The sequence below is a fragment of the Symphalangus syndactylus genome, chromosome 21, assembly GCF_028878055.3.
Source record: "Symphalangus syndactylus isolate Jambi chromosome 21, NHGRI_mSymSyn1-v2.1_pri, whole genome shotgun sequence".
Lineage (NCBI taxonomy): Eukaryota > Metazoa > Chordata > Mammalia > Primates > Hylobatidae > Symphalangus > Symphalangus syndactylus.
This window is the reverse complement of record NC_072443.2, coordinates 69241448-69257513: the sequence shown is the minus strand read 5'-3', so window position 1 is coordinate 69257513 and position 16066 is coordinate 69241448. Positions and strand designations below refer to the sequence as shown.

The 16066-nt window shown below is 38.1% G+C and overlaps 1 protein-coding gene across 2 annotated transcripts in view; it reads right to left on the bottom strand.

Annotated features, from left to right (window-relative positions):
• CNTN3 (contactin 3) overlaps window positions 1-16066 on the bottom strand; it is a 361804-nt gene that overhangs the window by 161765 nt on the left and 183973 nt on the right. For both annotated transcript variants that reach the window (XM_063630736.1, XM_055259312.2), the window contains one exon: window positions 9380-9475. In XM_063630736.1, the coding sequence (XP_063486806.1) occupies window positions 9380-9475 (96 nt within the window). The remainder of the gene's footprint in view (window positions 1-9379; window positions 9476-16066) is intronic.

Below are 16066 nucleotides of genomic sequence, written 5' to 3'. Positions count from 1 at the left end.
ACTATTTCTTTATTTTTTAAATTAAATTTCCTATTCTCCTTGCATCAGTTTCATTACTACATACATACACACATATCATCCTAAAATGATGTCCATTGCATTAGTTATGAGTTTGTTTGTCAGAAACAACAACCTACCACAGTCAGCCTAAGTAAGGATCAGAATGTGATATACAGACACAAGCTGTTTCATAGAACCCAAAGGCTAGAAAACAGCTACCAAGAAATGAGAGCTGGGGAGGCTGCAGGCCAGGCAGTCTTTCGTCCTTAATCTCTGCCCCTGGTCTCTTCTTGTTTCTGTCAGGCTACATCTCTGCTCCTGAGGCATCAGCTTTCTTGGCTGCCTAATCTACATGATAGGAAGGCTCTGTTGCAAACTCTCAAATTCAGACTTGTAGGCTCACAGGTCAAATATCAAACTCCCAGGAGACAGCATCTGATTGGCTCATCTTGTGGCAGGTGTCCTCCCTGGGCCAATCGGTTGAAGCCAGTTGGAATGTGCTGGCTGGGCCCCTGGGGTCACTGATGCTAGTACAGGATGGGCATCTCAAAGCCATCTCCATTCCTTTTCTCTAAACATAATTGTTTTAACGTTTTCCTCCTCGACCACAGATAATCCAGTGAGGAAAGGAACCCAAACATTTTCTAGAACCATGTTTTCTAAAGTGGGGTTCAGATATTCCCAGCCAATCCCCCAGGGTACAGAAAGAAAGTATAGTTAATCCCCTTCATAGATTTACTTTTATTTAGATATTTTAAATTTTTACATTTTTCCATAAACATATTAAGATGGTAGTATATTTGTACGTGTATAAATGAGACATTTCAAACAATTCACGTGGATTGCCTTCTTAAATACTCACAATGATCCTATAAGGATAGGTTCTGTGATTATTCCCCATGTACAGATAAGAAATAAGAGATACAGAGGTTAGGCAACCTGTTCCAAATTCCATAGCTTGTAATGTCAGTGTTAGAATTGGAACTCAAGCAGTCTAGCTCTAGGTGCCCAGTTTGCAATGTAGCCTCTCTGCTTCCTTCATATGTGTATACGTGTGAGTGTGATTGTGGCAGGGTGGTGCTTAAAAAGGTTTTCATTGTTACAGAGTATCCATTAAAGGAGTCTGAAAAACACTGTTTTAGAAGGTGGAAAATCTGTAAATAAAAATAAATTGAAGCCTATAATGTTTGTGAGCACAGGAACATTTTCCATCAGCAAGCAACTGACCAGCTGGGCACAGTGGCTCACGCTTGTAATCCCAGCACTTTAGGAGGCCGAAGTGGGTGGAACACTTGAGGTCAGGAGTTCGAGACCAGGCTGGCCAACATGGCAAAACCCCATCTCTACTAAAAATACAAAAATTAGCCAGGCTTGGTGGCGTGTGCCTGTAGTCCCAGCTACTCGGGACGCTGAGGCATGAGGATCGCTTGAACCCGGGAGGTGGAGGTTGCAGTGGGCCAAGATTGTGCCACTGCACTCCAGCCTGGGCGACAGAGCGACAGAGGGACATTCTAAAAAAAAAAAAAGGAAAGAAAGCAACAGACCTAGGTGCCCAAATCTACCATGACATGGCTTTGGACAAATCACCTAACTGCTCTGAGCCTTGGCTTGTCAATGTAGAATGAGAGTGATACTCTCTTCCTTGAAGTTCTGTTAGGAGCAATAAGCTCTGTGTCTGGCCAATAATACTGGCACCTATTATTGTCATTCTAGGGTTAACTAGTCACTAGCAAACTCATCATTTTCATTCCCTGTGGGGCCATATCTACCTGAGGACAGAATTCCTATCTATCTTCCTATTTCCTGCAAACTGAACTCAGTGCTTTTCTCTTGGGGAGTGGTTTTGGGCAGTATTCAACAAGTATCAATTTGGATATATTTCTATCGACTCCAAGAGCAATATGCTCAGTTTTTCTCTTATTTAACATCAATCTTATTCAAGTGAAGAGACATATTTATTATAGTAAAACCTTATTATAAGACATATCACATCTTCCACAAATAAATAGCTATTTGATGGATACTTGAGTAAATCAATGAATGAATACAATGGATGGATGGATGGATGGAATATGCCAGGATGGACAGACTTAGAAAGAAAGAGAAAAGGAAAGAAGAAGCCAGGCTCAATTAATATCTTAAATTCAGAGCTTCCACATTCAGGGACTTTGGAGAACTTCAGGATTTTTATCTCCATTTCCAACTACAAAATGGTCTATATAGTACAACAAATGTTTCCTTTAGAGATCAAAATATTTTTTAGTTATCCATATAAAAGCAGCTAAGGTTTATGTGTAAATTGATTCAGAACATACCTGTCTTAATGTGACTATCAATTTGTTAATATTCTGAACTCCTGAAAATGTCAACAGGCACATCAGTATTGACTTATTCAAAAAATAGTTTACAATTTTGAGATTCATTCAGTCTACAGATGGATTATCTAACTGTTTGCCATGACATTCTAACCTATCCCCAGGATAGGAGCAATAAATAAGCAGTAATATTCCATTGTACAGATGCCAATTTCTCAATAGCCTATCAATCATCTGCATCCTAGTCTTGATCTTGCAGTTTGTGGTGACATAAGTGCTGCTGTAATGCAACTTTTGCACCCGCTCCTTTAGGGAAGGTGAAAACCACTGGGTTATTGGAGAAACAGTCTACACAGTGACCTCTGATGCAAATGTGATGGGAGCCAGAAAGCATATTCTTAATTCTGTTTTTTCCCTCTAAAGAGACAAAGTATTGCTATGTTGCCCAGTCTGGTTTCAAACTCCTGGCCTCAAGGGATCCTCCCATCTTGGCTTCCCAAAGTGTTGGGATTACAAACATGAGCCACCATGTCCACTGCAGAAAGCATATTCTTTTTTTTTTTTTTTTGAGTCAGCATCTCACTCTGTTGCCCAGGTGGAGTGCAATGGCACAACCTTGGCTCACTGCAAACTCTGCCTCCCGGGTTCAAGCAATTCTCCTGCCTCAGCTTCCCAAATAGCTGGGATTACAGGCACCTGCCACTATGCCCAGCTAATTTTTGTATTTTTAGTGAGACGGGGTTTCACCATGCTGGCCAGGCTGGTCTCCATCTCCCAACCTCAGGCAACCCGCCCGCCTTGGCTTCCCAAAATGTTGGGATTACAGGCATGAGCCACCATGCCCAGCTAGAAAGCATATTCTTTCTTCCCAAATAAAGCATCAAATTTAGAGATTCACCTCTGTATTTTTTTATTTTGACACTACCTATACATACATTATGCATTCTTCAAGATTTTGAAAAATGCTAATGTTTTAAAGTTTATTTTATTCTAAATTTTTTTTAATCTTTTTTTTTTTTTTTTTTTTGGAGACAGAATCTCACTCTGTCGCCCAGGCTGGAGTGCAATGGCGCCACCTCGGCTTACTAACACCTCTGCCTCCAGGGTTGAAGCGATTCTCTTGCCTCAGCCTCCCAAGTAGCTAGGACTATAGGTGCACGCACCACCATGCCTGGCTAATTTTTTTTTTTTTGTATCTTAGTAGAGGGGGTTTCTCCATGTTGCCCAGGCTGGTCTTGAACTCCTGAGTTCAGGCAATCCACCCTCCTTGGCCTCCCAAAGCGCTAGGATTACAGGCATGAGCCACCGCACCTGGCCTGTTTTAAAGTTTAACTTTATTACCTGAAGAACAGTAGCAAAGTGTTGTTCAAGGAAAACTGTGTACCTAAGATGAAGCTGTATTATACTTACAGATTAAACTGTTTGAGGAAATTGTTGTTTTGAGACATAATCACATCCAAAAACAGTAGTCATGTGTCTCACTGCCTTGACGGAGACTCTAGCAACTGGACAAGTCTTCCTAGAGATGAAAATGCCTATTTAGTGCATTTTCTTCAGGTTCTGCCAGCTAAGCTACCTGAGCTGACTTCTGTTTTTCAGTCTATCCGTCTTGGGTAAAGAAAAAAAAAAATAAAGATGTTGACACAGAAGTTGCAAATCCCATGCCATCTGGGCATGCTGCTAACAGTTCTCACCTTTGTCACACCAGGGTTTACAAGGCAATTTTTAGCATAATGTCACTTCAGCCTCCATTACCTGCTGTTTGGCATCTCACATTCTCTTTTTTCCATCCCAAGGGCTATGTTGTTATAATATGTGAATGGCAGTGTACAAGACTTCCATTTCAAGAATATGTGCATAGCAGAGATACGGAAAGCTGAATCAAGACACCAAAGTCATTTGCTGATTAAACACTGGGACAGACTCAAGCCTGTTTTCTACTCAGAATAAATTTCTATCAGCCATTGTTGAACAGAACTCATCTCTTTATTAACATACATGTATGTAATAACTTGATTAACCTATGAATTCCTGAGTAATTAGTATTTATCATAAGGTGCCCATGGACTAGTCTTATGACCTTACTGAAAACAGGGTAATTTTTCTCATGTATTTCAATGTCTAATGATTGTGTGGTGACATCAGCAACTGAATGGTAATTAACACGAACTCCCAGCTTTTCACATGACTGATAACTAGATTAATAATTATTCTACAGGTGATGGATGTCCAGTCCTCTCTTTCTGGCTTTTGATTTCCTAGTTTTCTGACAAATTTTGGGAGGTTAATTCCTCCCGCTTCATAGAGCTGCTGGATTGCTCTGCAGAGAAAGCAATGACTGGGAGGTGGCAGAAAATGACACAGAATGATGGGGAGATAAGAACCCTCTCAGATGACAGCAGTCTGTTGCTGCGAGGTTACAGGGATTCCTAGGAAAATTCCTCATTGTCTCCCACCATAAAACAATTTTTTATTATTATAGTATCAAATAGATGGCAGATGCTCTTATGCAAAGCTGCCCCAAGTTGCTGACACTATCTTGTAAATTACATCGATGAATTAAGGAAATATGATTAACATATGCAGTTTCCACACTTTGGGATCCTTATTTAGGCTTTTTCCACATCTATCTTCCTAATCTAGTTATGGAGAACATTTCTGGGTTTTATCCCAAATAAACAAAAAAAGTTATAAACTTACTGCACTAAAAGGAGATTTTAACACAATTTTACTATGAGTCAAAACATTTAGTTAACTCGGGATATTTCTGCTAATGTGATTTTAAGCATTGCTGATGTGTTAAACAATGGGCTGGAAAATTAAAACAAAACCATGAACTGTGCTGTCTCCAATTTTGAAATGTCAGAAGCTTTTGGCTTAGGACAGTGTCACTTCTGCTGAGGACTCTGTGCCTTCTCATTTGGAGAATGGCAACAGGGTGCTGGTTTAGAGAATGCCATACTAGAAAGAGCCCTGGTCATGAGTCAGAGCATCCAGGTTCTAGTTTTACTTCTTCACAGCTCTGTGATTTTAGGTTGGCTGCCTCCTCTCTGAGGCACACTTTGCAAACTCCCAAATTGTAGCCCTCAATAAAAGCTGGAGGGTTTTGTGCTGGAGCTTACTTTCTGGCCTCGTGCCTCATGTGCCATTTCTAAGCAGGAAGTCTGGGCTCAAGGCACTAGACACTAGGTGGTTAAGAGCCCATGCTCTTAGCATCTGCAGGCTCAGCTTCCAGACTCTACTATACATTGCCACTTATCTTCCTCACCATACTTTTACCCAAAAAGAATCTCACTAGCAGGTAATTTCTACAAAGGACTAGAACACTGCTTGGCATCTAAGCAACACTCAATAGACAGAGGCTAATACTATTATGATTATTTTTATTTAATTTATTTTTTTTTGAGACAGGGTCTCGCTCTGTTGCCCAGGCTGGAGTGCAGTGGTGTGATCAGCTCACTGCAACCTCTACCTCACGAGCTCAAGCGATCCTCCCGCCTCAGCCTCCCAAGTAGCAGAGACTACAGGTGTGCACCACCATGCTCAGCTAATTTTTTGTATTTTGGGTAGAGGTGGGGTTTTACCATGTTGCCCAGGATGGTCTTGAACTCCTGAGCTCAAGCAATCTGCCTGCCTCAGCCTCCCAAAGTGCTGGGATTACAGGCAGGAGCCATTGTGCCCAGCTGGTTATTATTATTATTAATGATTATTATTATTATTGTTACTGCCTTTCTTTGCTTACTCTGTTAGGCTGACATAAGAGGAAATACGACAGATAAATAAAATATGATTGTGTCTTCAGTAATCAGAAAAATAACAAATTTAAACATTTCTAACCACAGAGAGGGAACCAAGAAGAAATGAAGAAATGTGAAGTGAATATAGGTAATACAAAGTGTAGAGACAGAGAAGGGCAAGCACATGTCCTGCAGGGACTGTGCGACTCTGTGGGAAGAAAACCAAACGGACCACAGTGCAGGCCATGAGCTCTCTGATTAATCCTTCACCACTTGTACTGATCTACCCTGGAGTTACAGCTTCAGCTGCTCTCTGACCTGGCTCACACCCTCTACTGAATTAAAGGCCATAAGTCAAAAGGTGATGAAGCGGGGCTGATACCAGCTGCTGTGGACAGAGTTTACCCTGATCTGTCAGTGCCCACACCTGTCTGGTTGGCATCCAGGGTATTTTGACTGTTAAATGCTTATATCTCCACAAAGTTTCCAGTGAATTCTCAAAAAGCAAGTATAACTGGCCAAATTTTAAAAAATGTGTTCCTTACATGAATGTGTTCATTTGTTCAACCAATTTTTACTGTTTGTTACAAACCAGCCTTGCACTAGGCTCTTGGGTGCAGAAGAACACCAAGATAGACCTGCCCTCAAGAAGCTCATAAGCCAATGTGTTAAGACAGTGGATGTGAATTGTGAATACCTCAGCATTACAGATACTTGGATCAACGAGTATCACATTTTTTAGCATCTAAATCTGCACAATCTGGAACTGAGGGAAGTATGCTTTTGGTCAATGTTATTTGCTCTCCTATGCATGCTCTGGGTTCTTATGGGCTCATATCTGACATCTGGGAAGATTTCTTCCCATCTTCACCTATAATCCTATTTGACTTCCACTGTCAACCCAACCTAGTGTTTTAAAAATGAAAGGACTACCTGAAGTCACCAAAGGCAGAGAAAGATCAGGATATCATTATTTAGGATAGGTGTGATGGGCTAACAGTTCTCCAATTTTATAATATTTGAATAGATTCATCTTTTGGGACATGTTTCATGCAACAGCTTACTAAGACATGTTCACTGTGTGCATACTTAGGCAACCAAAAATTCCTCCTTTCCGATCAGTGAATGTATCTAATCATAATAACACTTAAACAAAATCACTCAGTTGGAATTTTAAATTGGGCCAACACCTATAAAACTGATCACAACCAGGACTATCCAGCTATTATGTTATGTTCATTTGAGACAATATAAATTTAAATTATTTTGATGCTTCCTTCCTAGATGTAGTTTTAGCAATTATTTATTTCTATCTAATATATCTTCCTCTTTTTTCTCATAATAAAATACTTCTTTTAGAAACTGCTTCTTTCTCTTTCCAGTGCTTGTCAGTTGGTGGACTGAATCAAGCCCTCAGCTTCAGGGCTCCCATAAATAAGGCTGATTCTAAAAGAATCAGGAGCCATAGAGAAACAGGGTGTCTGCTTCATTAGGATATTTAGCATTAAGGATCACAGAGCTTAGAGCGGTCAGAGGCCACCTTTGCCTCCTCAAGGAATAGACATGAGAATGGAGGCAATATGGAGAGAAGTGGAGTCAAGAAATACAGAGACAAATGGATTGTTTATGGAATTGGTTCAATCCCTGAATCCAACAGATTGGGTTTTCAGGGAGCAGACCCCTAAATAGAGTTTGGAATAAAAGCTTTTAATCAATGATCAAAACCCATGAAAGGAAAAAACTAGGATTCAACAGGGAAGAGAAAGAAACTGAATTGTGATGTGGTCCAACAAAGACATGGTCATCCCGACAGAAAGTTATGGATTAAATCAGAATTGCCCAATGTTGGTCAGAAATGGTTGACCCTTCATATCCCAGCCTTGCTCAGTCACTAGATGTAGGCTTCCTCAGGAGGGGTGTGACTGTGGGCAAGTGTCTCTCTGCAGCTGGGGCAGACCAGGAAGAAGTGAGAGCTGGAGGTCATCCGCCAACTCCACACCCCATGGCGAGGCAACACATCCTTCTGGGTGGCGTATCTCTTTGTAAAACCTCACAGTGCTGCCAGAAGCCATCTGATCATCCCAGTTATGTGAACCGGCAAACTCCCAATTTTTTGTCAAGACAGTTTGACTTCTGTTACTTTGTTTGCAATCAAGAGGCTCTGTGCTTCCCTTCAAACTTAAAGTTCTTCTGAAACATCAAGATTCCAGCAATTACAAACACTCTTGAAATAAATTGGAGAAGACAATTTAAACGCACAGTAGACCACATGATGGCAATCCTATTTGTTAATCAAGCTCCAAGTCTGCAGTCTCCAGATGGTTCACGAATTTCAAGTGGCCAGATCCTGAAGATGGGAGATAGCTGTTTTATTGGGCTGAGGGTTTGTGATCAAAATTGACAACTCACTGGGTAGAAAGGACTGTAATTTGTATGTCACAGAACAAATAAAGTCCAGCATGTTTTTCTTTGAATAAGTTTTACTACAATGAGAAGTAGACTTCTCAGTTTCGCTTCTGGTCAGAAAGATCCACTCTAACTTGTTTATCTCCCAGTAATTCTCATCCTCTCAATAACAAAATGTGTGTTTCTCTGAGAACAGTGATTTATTCATTAATGATGCCCCGTTTGTTCCTGCAAGTGACCAAGTTTGCAATAGACAGCACGATAGGAAAATCAAACCAGCACTCTAGGCTCATACTGGGGAGATAATAAAATTATTTTCATACGTGCTGAAGTTCATTTTTACTCTAGGTCACTATCTTGGTAAGGTTCTGAGTTTCTAGTAATATTTCAATTTATACCAATATAGCATAAAATTTGCAATTCCAAAGCCCCAATGTAAATGATGTGAATATACACACGTATCATTTCTATGTGTGTGTATATATATAGATAATACATATATAAAAAGGCTTATTGGCACATACTAATAAGCGTGTGTGTGTGTGTGTATGTGTGTGTGTGTGTGAGAGAGAGAGAGAGAGGCAGACAAACAGCAAAGATCCAATTTGACATGGCATAAAACTAAAAACCAAATGATAATGGTGGAATGACAAAGCATTGTTTAGCACCGTTAGGTAACCAAAGCAAATGCGATCTCTCTTGTCTTTATAACCCAAAAAGTCAATGAGTCAATTGTTTAGAAACTTCTCTGGATGGACTATTTTTTGTGGAGTTCCTCATATTCCAACTCAGCAGACAAAATCTAATGCTCAGGTTATCAAGTTTCTCAGAGTAATTTACAGATGCAATAACAGTACATGCACTGCAGGCCTTGCCCTGAACCTTAATAAATGTGAAAAGCAGAAACAGAGCATGACTTACCTCCAGAGTGTGGTGGGGGGCCGCAGAGCAGCACAACTCCCTGGCCTTCACGCACAGACACTGTACTCCTCATTTTGGTTTTAAAATTTTCAAGATCTGATTTGAAAACAAAACAAAACTGAATTTCAGAAACGCCAATTAAATGACAAATTTTACACCAAGACCTTCCTTTCTCTTAGAAAACAATTTTTTTTTCTTTTTTTCTTTAAAAATTTTTATTTTTATTTACTTAGAATTTCACCCTTTATTTTAGATTCAGGAGGTACACGTACAGGTTTGTTATGTGGTTATATTGTGTAATGCTGAGGTTTGGAGTATGGTTGATCTCATCACCCAGGAAGTGAGTATAGAACCCAATAGGTAGTTTTCTAATCCTTACCCCTCTCCCTTCCTCCCCACTGTAGTCATCCCCAGGGTCCATTTTTGTCATCTTTATGGTCATAAGTACCTAATATTTATCTTCTATTTATAAGTGAGAACATACAGTATTTGGTTTTCTGTTCATGCATGGAAAACAATTTTAAAATCTCTTTCCAAGAACCTAGAGAGAAAACCATTTGCTTTGAGGTAGAAAAGCTGGATTCTGATTTCTTTATTAAAGCTTCTAGAAATTCAGCAATACAATATAAATATATACCCACTGATCCCATGTTGCTGAAATAGTGTCAAAAATGGCATGAACTATCCAAAGACAAAGTGTATATTGGAATGAACTAACCAGACAATATAATTCAAAAAAGGAAATGAAATATCCTAAATCAAAAATAAACATAAATATGACTTTCACATTCACCAGTGATTCACCATATCATGAATACTTTTAGCTTCAACTTGTAATAATGACCAACTATTCATGAATTTCCCTCCTAAAATATTTTATCATAAATAGCCTAAATAGATTTTATTCTACCTATAATTATTTTTATTTACAAAAATATTTGAAAATATTCAGTTTCTGAGTACAAGTCCTATTTTTCCCATATTCTGAAGGGCTTTGTAGAAGATATATTGTCACTGGAAATTACCAAGAACGTAGAACTTAAAGGATAACAGTAATTTAAATCAGCATATTCCCTTTTATTTATAGCGGCTAAAAATAATTATTTTTATAAGTATCCAAAGAATTTTTCAAGTGTATAAAAAAGTTAAAAAAATAGCCATCAAGTGCAAATACTATTTTGATTACCAGCGGTTATTTTTAGAGAACATTTAATTTCTTCCAACGACAATCCAGTACAGCAAATACTGATTCATTCTTTCCAACTTCAATTACAGGAGAGAGAAAATTCTGTTGACTTCGTTTTTAAAAATGCTTTAGTCTATAGGGAAAGAGGAAGAAAGATCTGTTTCTCTAAACTCTGACTTATGAAAAATGCTTGTGAATTACACAGTTAATATACTCTATGGTGTCACTTTCTGTATCAGAACAATTGTACTGTCAATTTCTGAAGGAATATATTCACTTCATAGCTCTTAAGGGCTGATATAAATTGCCTAAGTGGTGTCTATACAGAGTGAAGCAGTATATGTATTTTAGAATACAACTTGGAGATTTTCAACTTTTCTTTGAAAAATATAAAAAGCAAAATAATTATCTTCAAATTGATAAAACCAGAACCTGTAGACACTTAAGGATATTCTAAGGACCATATCGCAGTATATCAGAGAGAAATAAGAGGGCCTATGTGCCTCATGTTATTGTTACTGAAAAATAGTATTAAATTGCTAGGTTATAAATATGGAGTAAAGTGATTCAGCAAAACTCTCTTGTGTGTGCCTAGAAAAGAAGAAAAAACAGTTGATGGACTTATTTTAACCACAGCCTATCCAACAGAAATGATACAATAACATAGCGTTGTATCACCTTAAATCTGTAACTAAAATGCAACATTCTCAAAACATTAAGGCTCTTGGAATGTAACTAACTGAGTTAGAACTGCAAAACTGGACCACCTAAATGTTTCCCAATGGCTAAATGGGGCAGTACATCATATCAGAATGTAGCTTATACATGGAATTTCCAAAGATTATTTTTTGATGATCAAGTATGTATCATCATTGTTGCCTTCCTGTCCAATTCCTTGTTATCTTCTGCCATATAATTTCACAGTGTGGACGTTTTCTATCACTGATTTTAGGTAGAATATGCAAAAATGTATGGAATAATTCTACAGAAACCAGTAATGTCTCCTCCAAAGGTAAAATCTCTTTTGCCTAAGCACAAATATAGCTGGCACAGATCTGCCCACTGGTCTAGAGACATGCATGGCTATTCTTTCTGCAGTGCACGGGTGCAAGGAATATTGTTCTGGATATCTGATATGGCCAGTTCATGGACATAGCATCAGGAAGCAAAGAAAAATAACTTAATTGTAATGGCATATTTTAAGTGGCACTTTGCTGAAAAGGTGGTAAGTACACAGAAGACTGCATAGTTAATCTATGGGTGTAACCAAGGCTTTAACAAGCAGAACCTGGCCAAGTAGACGGACAGTAGTAGTAGCAGTCAGAGGGCCAGGGTGGGCATTTTTCTGAGGCAAATGGAGCAACATAGATACATAAGAACATACATGTTACAGTCAAGGTATAGTGAGACTTTTCTCCTTTTTTGCAACACTAGGAACTATGAGAAAAGAGTAGTGTCAATGTCTGAAAAGCTTCAGATCATTAAAATATCTAGTGGAAGATTATATGTGTCACCCAAATGTAAGTCAAGCTATATATAGTCCAATTTTGGACTTTAAACACAAACTAAGATGATAAAGAACACCTACAAGTAACTACAGTTAACATCATATTTAATGGTGAAAGACCGAGTGCTTTCCCCCCCAGCATCAGAAATACAAGGGAGTTAAGCAGGTCACAGGATACAATTTCTACATATTAACAATAAACATGCAAAAATTGAAATTAAAAACTCAAAACTACTCACAATTTTTCCAAATAAAATAAAATACTCAGGTAAATTACACATAACAAAACATGCAAAAGATCTGTATAATGAAAACGACAAAATGCTAATGAAAAGGAAAAAAATGCAGAGGCCTAAACAAATGGAGACACATACTATGTACATGGATTGTTAGATTCAACATAATTGCTGTTCTTCCCAAATTAATACGCTGTCATACGCTGTAGAACGACATTTCGGTAAATGCTGGACCACATATATGGCCAGACCATATTTACAACAGTGACATCATAGACATCATGACATAGTAGTGAAATATATTACTCCTGTGTTTGTGGTGATGGTGTAAAAAACCTACTATGCTGCCAGTCATATAAAAGTTTTGCATATAAAATTATGTATAGCATATAATACTTGAGAATGATACTAAACAACCGTTAGGGGTTTATGTATTTACTATGCTATGCTTTTATTGTTATTTTAGAATATATTACTTTTACAAATTGAAAAAAAAGGTTAACCATAAAACAGCCTAAGGTAGGTCCTTCAGGAGTTTTTCAGAAGGAGGCATTGTCATTATAAGAGATGACAGTTCCATGCATGTTATTGCCCCTGAAGATCTTCCAGTGGAATAAGATGTGGAGGTGGAAGACAGTGATACTGATGATCCTGACCCTGTGTAGGCCTAGGTTAACATGTGTGTTTTTAAATGTTTTTGGTAAAAACACTTAATAAAGAAAACAAAATAAAAAGCTTACAGAATAAGTGTAAAATAAAATAGTTTAGTAAAGCTTTACAATGTGTGTTTTAAGCTAAGTGTTATTATGGGTCAAAATTTATAAAACATTAAAAAGTTTATAAATACAAAAGTTACAGTAAGCCAAGATTAATTTATTACTGAAACATATTTTTATAAATTCAGTGTAGCCTAAGTGTGCAGTGTTTATGAAGTCTACAGTAATGTACAGTAACATCCTAGGCCTTCACATTCACTCACCACTCACTCACCAATTCACCCACAACAGCCTTCAGTCCTGCAAGCTCCATTCATGGTAAGTGTTCAGCATAGATATACCATTTCCTGTCTTTTATATTGTACTGTACCTTTTCTATGCTTAGATATGTTCAGAATCACAAATACTCACCATTGTGTCACAATTGCCGACAGTATTAAGTAAAGTGATCTGCTGTACAGGTTTGTGGTCTAGCAGCAATAGGCTATACTATACAGCCTAAGTGGGTAGTAGGTTATACCATCTGGGTATAATAAGTACATACTATGATGTTTGATGAAATCATCTAATGATGCATTTCTCAGAACATATCCCTGTCATTAGGTGACACATGAGTGTATAAGTTTAATATAATTCCGATCAAAATATGAGCATGGTTTTGGGTTTGTTCTTTTTTTTTTTGTAGATAAAGACAAGTTTATTCAAAAATTTATATGTAAAGGCACAGGACTTAGAATGCCTAAAACAATCTAGACTAAAAACAAAGCAGGAAGAATCACTCTACCTGACATTGAGGCTTATAATATAGCTACAATGATCAAGACCTTGTGCTAGTGGCACAGAGGGAAACACACAGATCCATATAGCAAAACAGAGAACCCAGAAATAGACTCACAAAAATGGGCTCAGCTGATTTTTGAAAAAATGCAATTCAATGGAAAGAGAGAAAAAAAAATCAACCTAAACTTTACTCAGTTGAAAAACCAACTCAAAAAAGACCACAAACTTAAATGTAAAACATAAAGCTACAGAACTTTTATTTAAAAAATATTGGAAACCATCTTTGGGATGTAAGGCTAGGCAAAAAGTTTTAGACTTGACACCAATTGAATGGTTTTTAAAAGGAAGGACTGATAAACCAGACTGCATCAACATTTAAAACTTCTGCTCCATGAAAGCTCAAGTGAAGAGGATGTAAAGAAAAGCTACAGACTGGGAGGATATACTTGAAAACCACTTATCCACTAATGAAAGAGTATCCAGAATAAGTAAGACTGCCCAAAATTCAATAGTATAAAACAAACGATTCCTTTAGAAAATGGGAAGAAGACACAAACAGTTCACTGAAGAGGAGAATCGGATGGAAAATAAGGACCTGAAAAGATGTTCAACATCATTAGACATCGGGGAAATGCAAATTAAAACGACAATGAGCTATCACTCCACACCTACCAAAGTAGCTAAAAACAAAAAACAAAACAGTGACAGCACTAAATCTTGGAGAGGATGTAAGGAGGCTGGATGATTCAGACATTGTCTTCCTAAGTGTAAAATGTCAAAGCCAATATGGAAAACATGCCTTTTAGTTTCCTGTAAAATGAACCACACATAACTCTACCATATGACCAGCAATTGCACTCTTGGGCATTTATCCTAAAGAAATGCAAACACTTGTTCACACAAAAACCTGTACATAAAAGTTCACAGAGTTTTATGTGTAACAACCCTAAACTGGAAACAACCCAATTTCCTTCAATGTGTGAATGGCTAAATGCACAGTGCTACATCCATACCATGGAATGCTACCCTGCAACTCAAAGCAATGAAATCTTTATACCCCCAACCCCTTTGATGAATCTTCAGGAAATTATGCTGACAGAAATATGCCAATTCCAAAAGGTTATTTACTATATGATTCCATTTATGTAAAACTTTAAAAAATTCAAATTTTAGAAATAGGGTTTAGTGCTGAGCATGGTGTTTTACGACTGTAATCCCAGCAACTCCAGAGGCTGAGATAGGAGGATTGCTTGAGGCCAGGAGTTAGAGACCAGCCTGAACAATAGTGAGACCCCCTCTCTTAAAAAAATTTAAACAAAAACAGAAATGGGAATAAATTAGTGGTTGCCAATGTTTAGGGAAGGTGGAGGGAGGTGTGGGAGTGTCGTTATCAAAGAGTACTATGAGGGATCGTCATGGGACCTGAACTGTCCTCTTTCTTGACTGTGGTGGTCAACACATGAACATCCATGTGATAAAATTACAACTAAATACACATACATAATGAGTATGTATAAACCAGGGAAATATGAATTAAAAAATAATAAGCAAGCAAGCAAAGATAAAATCCAGTTCCCCGTATTTCCTTATTTCCTTTTATTTTCTTTTCTCTTCCCCTACATTACCTACAGGATAGAAGTGGCTCACTGACCCTGCTTCTGGCCATCAGCTGTGTGTGCTAATCTACCAGAGCCCAAAGCTCCAGCCACAACATGGGGCCAGTATCTCTGAAGTTGACATCAAAGAAAGGTGTGCAGAGCCCTTAGGGAAGAACACTCCTTCTTGTGACTAGCTTTTTGTAAAAATTCACATGGACCATTTCTGGTGTATAAAAGTCTTCACTTTGATACATGTCTGTTAATTTTCTATATTGGGCCAGGTTTTCTATTGCCTACCCAAGCTCTGCACTTCAGGTTGATCTTCCCACGCAGTAGCAAGGAAAATCCCAGGAAACCATCAATGCATATGGAGAAAAGAAACTGGGGTCACTCTGACTTTCTCTGACATTCTGTGCTCAATCTGTTTCCCCTTCCTACATATTGTTGGTGCTGGTTTCTCACCTGAATTGACCTAGGTAGTGAACTATCAAGCAGAGTATGTGAAATATCACTTGGTGTAACTGCAAGGGGTATAGTGCACAAGTCTGTCTCTGTATGACTTGAAATCAACCAGAAGAACGACCACCATTTCCCAACAAGTAAATTTGAGTAAACTTGTGTCAAGCCAAGTTAAATGAGTTTCTTTATGCAGAATAAGTCAGAG